The 12,651-nt window shown below is 45.4% G+C and overlaps 1 protein-coding gene across 1 annotated transcript in view; it reads left to right on the forward strand.

Moving 5' to 3' along the window:
- Positions 1–11,060, forward strand: part of LOC310711153 (uncharacterized protein) — a 30,896-nt gene extending 19,836 nt beyond the window's left edge. The window contains exons 12-21 of the mRNA XM_083512621.1: positions 1,322–1,372; positions 1,632–1,652; positions 3,136–3,186; positions 4,255–4,311; positions 5,034–5,069; positions 7,028–7,060; positions 7,488–7,523; positions 9,052–9,084; positions 9,362–9,394; positions 10,775–11,060. Of these exons, the coding sequence (XP_083368747.1) occupies positions 1,322–1,372; positions 1,632–1,652; positions 3,136–3,186; positions 4,255–4,311; positions 5,034–5,069; positions 7,028–7,060; positions 7,488–7,523; positions 9,052–9,084; positions 9,362–9,388 (345 nt within the window). The 3' untranslated portion in view covers positions 9,389–9,394; positions 10,775–11,060. The remainder of the gene's footprint in view (positions 1–1,321; positions 1,373–1,631; positions 1,653–3,135; positions 3,187–4,254; positions 4,312–5,033; positions 5,070–7,027; positions 7,061–7,487; positions 7,524–9,051; positions 9,085–9,361; positions 9,395–10,774) is intronic.
- The last annotated feature ends 1,591 nt before the right edge of the window (positions 11,061–12,651 follow it).

Genomic DNA, 12,651 nt, shown 5'->3' on the forward strand with positions numbered 1-12,651 from the left:
GAAAACATGTGTTTAGCCGACCCCTCCCCAAACCATACTCATGCTCCTTCTGGGTTCAATTAAGGGTCTCCTATGCACACAGGTCCTGCTATCAGCTTGATTGTTCTGCAAAAATATTACATATCTGAACATAAAGCATTATGCCCAAACCTCATTTACAAGTGCAGCTGATTCCTATATCTGAACAGCCACAATTTGCCCACTTGTTGTTTGTGCTCTGCTAGCTGGTAGCAGCTGTTGACAGGCAGAAACCATTTAGAAAGGGATGAGGGAGAGAGATCAGACAAATAATTCCCCCCCCCCCTTGTCTCTCCTTTGCTGGCTGGCTGCAGCCATTTTAAGAAGAAACCATGGCAAGAGAGGGAGGGGAGATCACTGATTAGACATGTTCCCATAGGAAATATTGGAGATTGCCAGCGCATTATGCAAAACACTCGCCCCTAACCAACAATTTATTGGGAACTCATTTTGTTCTTTAAGTGGGACCTCATGACGCATTGAACATATATATGATTCTGGGAAGTATTCTAGGTTAGTGGTGTGCTTTTCTTATGAACCTCCAAGAATTTCCAATACTCCAAATGCAATTCAAGTACAGTGTTACCTTGGGTTACAGACGCTTCAGGTTATAGACTCCACTAACCCAGAAATAGTACCCCGGGTTAAGAACTTTGCTTCAGGATGAGAACAGAAATCACGCGGCGGCAGCAGAAGGCCCCATTAGCGAAAGTGGTGCTTCAGGTTAAGAACAGTTTCAGGTTAAGAACAGACCTCCGGAACGAATGAAGTACTTAACCTGATGTACCACTGTACTGCAAAGGGTCTGCCCATTGACTTTTCTCTTCCAAAAGCAATGGAAAATAGAAATGTTGCCTTGACTAGAAACTTTGCCATCCTGCAATTGAAACAGCAATGGAATGTATCGCCACACAGGAGGACTGCTTACCTGATCTCCCAGCAGCTGAATCCCCACCTCCTTCTGGGAAGAAATGGGGAGGGATGAGCTGGTGAGGAGGTCAGCATGGTGCAAATGTACTGGAGGATCTGATCCCATGATCCTGCTGGCAGGTTTGCACTGCACCTGCCCCTCTATCACCCCACCCCCAATTACTCTTGCTAAGTAGCAGCAACTCAGCTGTCAAGAGGTCAGGTGAGTGCCGCTGCCCGCCATGGCACACACTACTGAGTGCAGCTAGGGGCAAGATAAAACTTTGCCGACTGGAGAATACTGGTTTCTTCATGCAATGAGAAACCAAAGCAAATGGTGGTGGACCTATGAATATGTGCATTAACCGAGATAATTCTCCTGTTCCCCTTGTAGGCCATGTTGTCTATGCTTTCCGAAGGTGGTGTTGACGAAGGTGGTGCTGCGGTAAGAAACTCTCCCTTTTAATTCCAGGGCAATTCTGAGGGCAGGGTTAAGGATGTGGCCCCATCACCATATTTCCTCTGCAAACACAAGTAGGCTGTGAGGAAGCCTAAAGTATCCCATCAAAGCTGAATTTTAAACAAAACATCTAAAGAAGGCTCATAAGTGATTCAAATTCTACAATGTGTTGTCAAAGAAGAGCTAAATGTCATTTCCTGTCTTCCATGTACAGACGGATTAATACATTTCCTTTCCTTTGTAGGGATTGCTTAAGAAGTTTTCGGTAAGAAACCATACATTGTAGCGCCTGTACTGTTAGTTCCTTCAGTCTTTAGTTGTTTTCCTGGGAATCAGGACAGTAGAAGAAACTATCTAATATATCTCTTATTAGGGTGCTACTCATTTATCTGATATTAGGTAAAGGTAAAGGGACCCCTGACCATTAGGTCCAGTCGCGGATGACTCTGGGGTTGCGGCACTCATCTCGCTTTATTGGCCGAGGGAGCCGGCGTACAGCTTCCGGTCATGTGGTCAGCATGACTAAGCCGCTTCTGGTGAACCAGAGCAGTGCACGGAAATGCCGTTTACCTTTCCACTGTAGCGGTACTAATTTATCTACTTGCTCTTTATGCTTTCTAAGTCCTAGGCTGGCAGGAGCAGGGACCGAGCAACGGGAGTTCACCCCGTAGTGGGGATTCGAACCGCCGACCTTCTGATCGGCAAGCCCTAGGCTCTGTGGTTTAACCCACAGCGCCACCTGCGACCCTATATCTGATATTATCACAGTGCAACTTCATAGAGAGTATGATGAGAGACACCCTGTGCTTTTCAATATACATTTTCCATCCCACTGAGGCTCTTTTAACTGCTGTTGTTTGGGTCTCTGTTCACCTTTCCCAATTTAATTAATTCATTTCTTTGCAAACCACCCTGGGTACGATGACTGAAGGGCAGAATAATAGTAATAGTAATAGTAATAGTAATAGTAATAGTAATAGTAATAGTAATAGTAATAATACTTTGAAGGCTGACACCATAAAAATGTGAAGTGAACTTTATGTGCCACTTGTAAAAAGGGCTCAACGTTGAACATGATGACTGAAGGGCAGAATAATAATAATAATAATAATAATAATAATAATAATAATAATAATTATGATGATGATAGGCTGTACTAAATGCATGTACAGTGGTACCTTGGTTGTCAAACTTAATCCATTTCGGGAGTCCATTCGACTCCCGGAACTGTTTGAAAACCAAGGCGTGGCTTCCAATTGGCTGCAGAAGATTCATGCACTGTATCGGACGCCATAGAAGCCACATAGGACATTCAGCTTCCAAAAAAACGTTTGCAAGCCGCAACCCTCAGTTCCGGTTTTGTGGCGCTCAGGAGCCGATTTGTTCAGGAGCCAAGCCGTTCAACAACCAAGGTACCATTGTACATGAATTGGTTGAGCCAATGCAGTGTGCATTGTTTAGGGCAGGGCCAGCAGCACAGATCCTATTCCCCCCTTGTTTATATGTGTGCGAGAAACATGGTGAGAGGAGGAAACAGGGAGGGTGTCATACGTCCGTAAGTCCTTTCAGGAGCCACCACTGGCAGCAGTCCACTTTAGACGGCACAGCACACCGTGGCCCTCAGCTAGGGTCAACTGCAGAAGGCAGGTTTCTTCACCCAATAATGAACCAAATCACACAGTGCACACAAAAAAAAGGAGATGTGGACATGTGCATTACAGAAAATTATGTTTTTCTCCCTGTTGTAGAGCATGATGTCTTCAGGTGGCGGTGGTGATGAAAAGGAAGGTGGCGGCTCGGTAAGGGAATAACTGGTTATGGAGCCAGGAGTTCTTATTAAACATTTGTTCAGACATCATTATTCAGATACTTGTTGCTTCTCCCCAAGCGCATTCTAAGGCTGCAACCCTAACCCCATTCAATTGGGAGTAAGCCCCACTGAATTCAATATGGCCTACTTCTGAGTAGACATTTACTTGTTCAGTGCTACTGAGTTTCTCAAATGTCCTCCAGGAAGGAATGCCTTCTAACCAAGTCACTGCAATGTAAAAAGCCTACACAAACTCCTTCTGCAAAAAAGAAATAGACACAAAGACTAGCATGGGATGCAGAGAGAGAGCCAACTATGAGGGGTGTGGTTTGATTAGAAGGGGTGAGGCAAGGGACCCACTGAAACCCTATTGCCTAAGGGGCCACAGAAACCTGGATCTGACCCTACAAGGTCTGACAACACAACAGCAGTTACTGATGCAAATGCAACGCCATCATGGGGCAGAGAGCAGATTTCTTTGCCTGACAACAAAATACATTGGCGCTAACTCCAGGTGTCTATGGTGGGTCTTTGGCACCCCCAATAATCTACATAGGCACTATCTCTATGGAGCCCTGAGTGCCTCAGCCCCCTCAATATTTGTAGCAGGGGGGCCAAGCCCCTGCAATGAAGAGGGGAGCTGGCCACCCACCCGATCCCCACCAACACAGTGACCAGGCCAAGGCCACCACTACAAGGCCTCCACTGAGGCCCACCACAGACACAGCCCTGGAAACACACCTGCGGCCACAGTAGGCCCCAATGGGGGCCCCATGGCAGATGCAGAGGTTCATCACTGCAGTGGCAGCAGAGGACCAGTGGACACGAGGCAGCGGGTGGTGGCTGGTGGAGGCTGAGCATGGAGCCCAGTGTAATGCGCATGTGATGTGTGAGCGATGTCAGGATGTCACATTGCACATGCATGCACCGCTGGACACCCACAATCTGGGGCACAAGTCAGCACCTCTGACAAAATATAAAATCATATAGGATATGCCCAAGATGGAGGCACCAAAATCAGTGTTAGAGAAGAATTCTGTGTTTTCCTTTTCTTTAGAACGTAATGGCTTTGCTTGGAGGAGGAGGAGGGGGAGGAGGAGGAGCTGCGTTATCGGTAAGATGCCTTCCATTACATGGACTATGAAGACAATAGTTTTATCGCAGAATGAATGCCTTTCCTAAGTAATAATGTTGGCTCCTCCCAATATCTTTCCCCCAGTTACTTTGTGCTCTGTTAACGAGTATGCAATGTGCACAACAAACTTCTCTATCCTAGCTGGCACACCTATAGAAAAACATAAAATGGCCTCAGGAGTGAACATTTGTAAGTAAGTTTCAGAAGGCACTTAGGCTGTCTTTGCTAAATGTATTAGGTGACTAACAAACTGAATAAATTAACAAAACAACAACAACAAATCCTGAAAAGTTGAATGCAAGGTTCTTCTCCGGCCATCAGCTAAGCGACTTCCCATTTTACTCTATTTTGTGTATGTGTTAGGGGATCCAGAGCATAGCCCCTGCAGAAATGGGGAGTCTCCTGGATAGGAAGCTGGCTTATGCCCCTTCAGGCTATGTGTCTAGTCCTGAGAATGCAGAAAACTGGAGGTAGATACATTTACAGCAGGCATGTCCAGCCGGTCAATCACGCTCTACCTGTCATCCTCACCCCAAAAAGCTCAACAACTCTGGTCAATCCAATGGATAGATCACTGCCAGTTTTTTAATAGCTGGAGTAGATCTCCAGTCTCTTGAGAGTTGGACATGCCTGATTTACAGCGTGGGGTGTTATATGTCCATCAGCCAGAGAAAGATTAATGCCTTTTCTTCCTTTTGTAGAGTCTAATGTCGATGTTTGGAAATGGCGGCGGTGCAGTAAGACATTTTCCATTACCTTCTCCCATTCCCCCCCCCCATTTTTTGGGTGGTGGGAGGAGGGGCAGTCAGAATTAATCCTAAAATGTAACTGACACCTGTATGGTGAGGCGTGTTGCATCATTGCAAAACATGCCCTTCAGTTGAGATTTCTGCATTGCGCAGGGTTGGGCTTCCAATTCTACAATTCTATGAATCCATGATTCTATGAACCCTTACAGACAGTAAGGACAGTTTGGGACCTGGTAGCCTACAAACTACTTACCGTATTTTTCGCTCCATAGGGCACACCGGACTATAGGGCGCACCTAGTTTTTTGGGGGGGGGGTAAAGGGGGGAAAATATTTTTTCCCCTCCCCAAAGGGCAAAGAAGCCAAGACAGCGAGCGGGATCCATCCTCCTGGCTGTCTTGGCTTCCTTTTTAGCTGCGCGCAACGTCTCCAGCTTGGAGAGGCTGCGCACGGCTTTGGCAGAAGCCAAAACAGGGAGCGGGATGGATCCCACTCGCTGTCTTGGCTTTGTTTTTAGCTGCGGGGATGGGGCGGGAGAAGCCCAAGCTTCCCCTGACACCAGCCCCCAGAACAGGTCTGGGATCGGCGGCAAGGTTGCACCGAAGCTTGCAGGACTGGGGGCGCGCTCCGAAGGCTTGCAGATAGCTGCCTGAAGCCCGGGGAGTGCAGCGGGAGTTGGCGCTGCGCTCCCTGGACTTCAGGCTTCAGGCTTCAGGCTGCTATCTGCAAGCCTTAGGAGCGCGGGGGGAACTCCTGCTATGCTCCGAAGGCTTGCCGATAGCTGCCTGAAGCCTGGAGAGTGAGAGGGGTTGGTGCGCACTGACCCCTCTCGCTCTGCAGGCTTCAGCGAAAGCAACGCGAAGCCTCCAGAGGGAGTGCTCCCTCTGCGCTTCGGAGGCTTCCCGTTGCTATCGCTGAAGCCAAGGAGCCTGCATTCGCTCCATAGGATGCACATACATTTCCCCTTCCCCAAATACGGTACTTCCATGTCTGTAGCACGTTAAGTATACTCTTTTCAGCTCTGCTGTTCCTCCCCACCCTCAGTATTTCTTGGGTAACCATGCTCCTTTTCCCACGACCACCCCTTCCCCTATTGTTCCTGTTGTACCCAATCCAAAATAGTAATGATTTTAATTCTGTGAGAATCACTGCAGCTATTATTCTTCAAAAGAAGTGGCCACGCCAGCAAACTGCATTCAGTTTTGGCAGAAAATGAAAATGTTTTGTTTTGCCTTTGTTTTTAAATCAAACTTTAAAGATGACCTGCAAGGAAAACCACTGGATGTATCTGTGTACAGGTCGGCTGACTTAATCTACACTAGATGCCAGCAAATTTCATCCAATAAGCTATTATTAGATCCCCCATTATAGTGAATGAGGAGAAAACAGACTTGTTTTTAACAAACCTTATTTCATTATTGAAAGTCTAATCATATAGGAAAGACACAGAGAGGCTCTGAAACACATCAGGCTTCTTCCCAAAATCTACAGATACAAGTTGCCTCTTCTAGCTAGCGCACACGCCTAACATTTACACCCCACCTTTCCCCAAGTTGCTCATGCTGAATAGTATAGGAAGACTGAAGTCACCACTCTTGGATCCAATAATTGTTTGCCCTCTAGAGGCAACCAGAATTTGACAGCTGAAGCAAGGTACTTCAGCTTGGTGGCATGGTCAGCTCTGATCCTTTATTGCTATTTCATGTATTTCATTGGCTTCCCAACTCTAGTCTCTCCTGATTCCCCATTCCAGTTTTGAGGTTGGCCCTTTCATTACTATCCAAATGGCTCAAGAAACAGATGTACCTTTTGAACAAGCAAAGGGCCGTATTTTATGTCCCTTATATGCCTTCGGTGCCCCATCTGCCCCCATTCTATTGGCATGATTGATCTCGAGAGGAAGAAAACACTCCTGGCTAATATGTTCCCTGTCTCTTTTCATTGCAGGCTGGAGCAGAGAAACAAGAGGCAAGAACAAAGGTAAGACACTCTCAAGAGTCACCTCCCTTACTTTCAGGCCCATCATAGTGGATTTGAGATGGAGTGGAGGTTCATACACACATCCATCCAGGCATACAAAATGCTTCACCAGAGTTAAAGGACACATGGCAGCCAGGCAAAAAGATTTGGGTGCAAATTAGAGGGGTGTGGCCTGGGGAGAATTTGGAAGGACAGATAGAGAGGTGGGGGGGCAGTGGTAGAGCTTCATGCTCCGGCTCCGGGGGCAGAGAGCAGGCGCGGGTGTGGCTGGCATGCACCCCAGGGGCTTCTGAACAAGCAAAGGGCCGTATTTTCTATCCCTTATATTCCTTTGGTGCCCCATCTGCCCCCATTCTATTGGCATGATTGGTCTCGAGAGGAAGAAAACACTCCTGGCTAATATGTTCCCTATCTCTTTTCATTGCAGGCTGGAGGAAACAAGAATAAAAAGGCAGGAGGAAGGGTAAGACACTCTCAAGAGTCACCTCCCTTACTTTCAGGCCCATCATAATGGATTTGAGATGGAGTGGAGATTCATACACACGTCCATATGCATTTCTCCAAGAAACTACTTGGAGAAATTAATGGAATATACACACTTCCTTTGCATGCAGTTTCCCCCCAATATGCCTTTCTGTACATTAGTTGCTCTAATATGCACATGTGTGTGTGTTCATTTCATTTGCACTTTTTACAAAGCAAACAAGCACATTCCTCGGTAGAAGAATTGCATCGCATAATTCAGAGAAGTGCGGATTTTGAAGGGTAGCTGTTTATTGCTTGTTTAATGTTCCGTGAAATATGAATTAGATAGGTTTGCCTGAAAATGTGAACCAAATGAATTTCTCCCTCTCCCTTCCACAACGGAGACCCTTAAATGAGACAAGGTGCAGCCTGGCTATTGCAGGTAGGGATAGAGGAGGTGAGAAATCTGATTCCGTTCTCATTTGAAAGCCAGCCTCCCCAGCTCACACTTTCTGAAGCAAGACGCAAACCAAAACACAGCCATCCCCCAAAATTTGGACGTCACATTTTACAATGCAGTTCTCCAGCATGCGTGGTGGAAGTGTGCCTAAGAATGCATCTACTACTGAAAGCAGCATACAAAATTGGAGAAAACTGGTTTCCAAAAATGCGAACTGGGGAAATTGCATATGAAAACAATGTATATTAGGAGAAATTAGCTGCAAATTGCTGGTGGTGCATTTTCATGAGCACTTTCAATAGTAGTAGTTGCAAACCGATGTGGACATATGGAAAATTGAACTTCCTATGCAAAAAATGAGGAACTGAAATGGACAGAGTTGCCCATGCCAAATTGCAGATCATGTTGGCTTGCAGACGAGAACAGGAAAGGAGAAAGCACGCTGAGCAGCCTCACTTTTCCTAGCTCAAGGATGGGAAAACCTTTTCAGTCCTAGGCAACTTTCCAGGGGCCACACGCAGTGGTGCACAGTGCCAGAGATAAAGGTGGGCAGAGCAACCAATGTTAATTTCACCTTTGTGTAGGAAGCTGGTTTCTACATGCTTATACTCCTCCATGTCCTTCATCCAGGCATACAAAATGCTTCACCAGAGTTAAAGGACACATGGCAGCCAGGCAAAAAGATTTGGGTGCAAATTAGAGGGGTGTGGCCTGGGGAGAATTTGGAAGGACAGATAGAGAGGTGGGGGGAGTGGCAGAGCTTCATGCTCTGGCACTGGGGGTGGAAAGCAGGCGGGAGAATGGCTGGCATGCGTCCCGGGGGCATGGTGCACCACCTGCAGGGGTGCGGCGTGCCATCTGTGGGGGCATGGCGCCCAGCATGGGGGGGCGGCGGCCGCTCCCCTGCCCCCCTCTTCCTCTGCCAGTGGGGGGGGGGCACATTTGGCCTCCAGCCCTCCAGGACCAAAGCCAATGTTTCCATTCTCCAGGCCTCCAGGACCAAAGCCAATGTTTCCATTCCTCTCGCAAGCCTAGAAATAATTATGGCTTATTTTTTTCTTTTTAGGGTGGTGGTAACAAAAGACAACCATGGAGAAAGGTGAATACATATCATGGGGCACAGCACCAGTTCTCCCAGAAGTGCTCCAGGGGACGAGCAAAGCTTCGGCCACACCTTTCCACTGGCCCTGCCCCTTTGGGGCACAGAGCTGCTCAGATGTAGCTGATCTGTGTGGCTGGGACCCCTATGTCTATTCAGAGGCATGTTCTGCACATGTGTGACTGCTCATAACGAGTCACCCAATTGCAGATGCCTACATTGAACACATGGGTAATAGTATCTTTCGGTTGTTTGAATTTCTAACTTTGCATTCCAGAGGGGGGGAAAGCAACAGCAGCAGTAAAGTCATGTGAGTATCAAATATGCCTATAATGGCATTGCCTCTTCCTTTCTCCTTGTGATTAACCTAAACAATGGTGTCCCGTGTCTTTATTCCAACTGGGGGGAGGCGGAAACTCGCCACGCAATTCAAAGGCGGCCCAAGGGCCACCTAGTCCAATGCCCTGCAAAACAGGAAGTACAGTTAAATAAGCCCAGGTGGATGGCCCTCCAACCTCTGTTTAAAAACTTCCAGTGAAAATTTGTTCAGTGAGAATTGGGCGACTAATTAGGTTTGTTCTTTTAAAACTGCTGATTTTATCTATATTTTGATAAAATTCATGCCTACTCGTTTATAATTTTTAAATTTATTTTATGGCCAAGGTTTTAAAAACTAACATTGCACTCCTATGCATATCTACTCAGGAGTAAGCTCCATTGAGTGGAACATAGGAAGCTACCTTATACTGACTCAGGTCATTGGTCTATGTAGTTCTCAGTATCATTTGAGAAGGCAGAGGGCCTTCTCAGCAGTGGCACCTTCCCTGTGGGACACCCTTCCATCCAATGTCAAAGAGATAAAGAACTACACAACTTTTAGGAGACATGTGAAGGCAGTCCTATAACAGGGTTTTTTTTTATTTTTGACATTTTATTATGTTTTTATATCTTTCTGGAAGACGACCAGAATGGCTGGGGAAACCCAGCCAGATGGGTGAGGTATTATTATTATTATTATTATTATTATTATTATTATTATTATTAACCAATTGATGGCAGCTTTCCAGGATTTCAGATGGGCTTATCTTCCAGCTGGGACCTTTTGTATTCAAGGCATGTGTTCTACCACTGAGCTGTGGCCCTCCTGCATTGACAGCCCTGAAGAGTCTGAAGTAGAGATGCAGTGCTGTTTCTGTGCATTCATTTTCCTGTAAGATGGCAACTGAAGGGCCCCAAAAGCTCTCTCTTGGAGGATGAGATTTGACCTCATGATTTGTTCACTCCAGGTCATAGCTGCCAACTAGTGGGGGGACTCGGCTGTGGTTTTCGACAGCGCAGGTTCCGACGTAACTTCCGGTTTCTACTGAAAGTCACACTGGAAGCCCAACGTGACTTCCAAGGCAAAGTCGGAGGCCCTGCCAGGCTTCTGACACAACTTCCGGTACAAACCAAAGTCACATTGGAGGTCTTGGACATGATCGCCAAGGCCCCGTGAGGCCTCAGACGTGATCTCAGAAGCCAGGCCTCAGAAGCACCTCAGTAGCTTGCTCATTAATGTGATGTTGTGACATCATGACTTCACAACGTCATGTTACGTCATGGATGCCATAACCTAGGGCCCAAGTTGGCGCCCCTACATTTTTTGCAGTCATTTTCTTTTATGACTTCTTCCCCTCTCGTCTTTTTCCAGGATGCCTGAAATAGCCCAGAGCAAGAGCTAACAGATCAGAAACCGAAGGAGCTAATTGGGACACCAGTTAGCACACCTTTCTCCTTTCATCCAGAAAGACAAGAAACCTACGTACATGTCTGCAAAATTAACAGAGTCCGTTCCATCAAGGAAAACAGAACATTCGACCTAAACAAATCTTGGTTTAGGGGTGATTTTACTTTGGTGTCTTTAATTAACTATTCCTTTGTCCTTTGGCCCTGGAAAATATTTCATGCAAATAAAACTGAAACCCCAATTGCACAGACATGGTTCTTAATTTGTTTTATTGTGGAGTAGACGATGCTGACATGAGCCTTGATTGTACTCCTAAATCTCGATTTTCATGAAGGTTGTCTTATTCTCTCTGCTACAGCTGTACCATTGCTAGAAAAGATAGCTGCTCACTCCTCTTCTGCTGAGCTGTAGTGCCACCAGTAGGCAGCAGGCAGTAATGTACTTACCATTTCTTCTCTTTTCACTTTTAATTTGTATACAGTACCTCCTTTTTATATTACTATGCCCAAGGCGGTTTACAGCAATGAAGAACATGCACCTTATAATAATCTGATCCGATACAGAAAGTCATAATAAAATATATCTTTAAAATGGAATGACTTATATCAAAGAAAGTAATATCCAGTGATCGATTAGAATATAATAGTACACAATAATATTAACTCTCAAAACATCAGCAAATAATAATTAAGAATAAATTCACTCTTAACCGTTAAAATAAATAATTAATAAACTGTGATCAATAAAAGCAACTGCAAGTCACAATGGATAAAATACCACAATACGTACAAAACCATGTACAAGGATCAAATCGAGGCACAAAAATACAAAACTTACAGAATTATTAGAAAAATTATAACATTACCGGCACAGACAGTGTCAGGAGACACAAGTGACCAATAGTGTTGTCTTGGCAGGCCTGATAAGTGCAAGCAAATTCTTGGGTTAAGTGTGGTTGCTTTCTATCCCCCCATCCCCATTTCTGCATCAGTTTTCTCTTTTTAAGTCCTCATGAAAATCCACCAGCATCTTTGTGCTCCTGATATGCACACCTCTGTATGCAATGTTGTCTAACATATACATTATTTGCATATACAGGTAGGTAGCCGTGTTGGTCTGCCATAGTCAAAATAATAAAATTCCTTCCAGTCGCACCTTAAAGACCAACTAAGTTAGTTCTTGGTATGAGCTTTCGTGTGCATGCACACGAAAGCTCATACCAAGAACTAACTTAGTTGGTCTTTAAGGTGCGACTGGAAGGAATTTTATTATTTGCATAGTAATTCCCCACAGTCTAATGCATTTTGACATGGTTTCTTCTTCTAATATCTGCATTCTAATGCACACTTTACCCACATTATATGCATTTCTGTACACACCACTTGGCTGAAAAGCTGTGTTGCAAAATTCTGAGAGGTGTGGATTTCAAATGATGTCTTGTTTCAGAAAATGTGAATTAAGTAGGTTCCTGCACAAAAGTTAGGCTTGAAAGAAACATTCCATTGTAGCTAATATAATAGGTGGTGTGGTGTGGGAGGGTGCTCACAACAGTTTCGCTAGTTTTCAAATGTGCCCCAAGAGATTGGTGAACCGTAGTCTAGACCACCAGTCCTGATACTTCATATTTATTTTATTTCATTAAAATTGTATGCTTCTCAATATATGAAAACCCCCTCAAAGTAGTTCATTGTCATGAATCGGCTGGAAGCCCCAGGGGTAAATTGTTCAGAGCCAGGGGTCTGTGTGGTCAGAAGAACAATAGGAAGCAGACTGCAAAGAGAATGTATTGGAAGCTGAAGAGGTAAAAGGGTTTAGTGAGCAAGAAGAGTCTATGGCAGAGA

The sequence above is a fragment of the Podarcis liolepis genome (genome assembly GCF_965112155.1).
Source record: "Podarcis liolepis genome assembly, chromosome: 7".
NCBI lineage: Eukaryota > Metazoa > Chordata > Lepidosauria > Squamata > Lacertidae > Podarcis > Podarcis liolepis.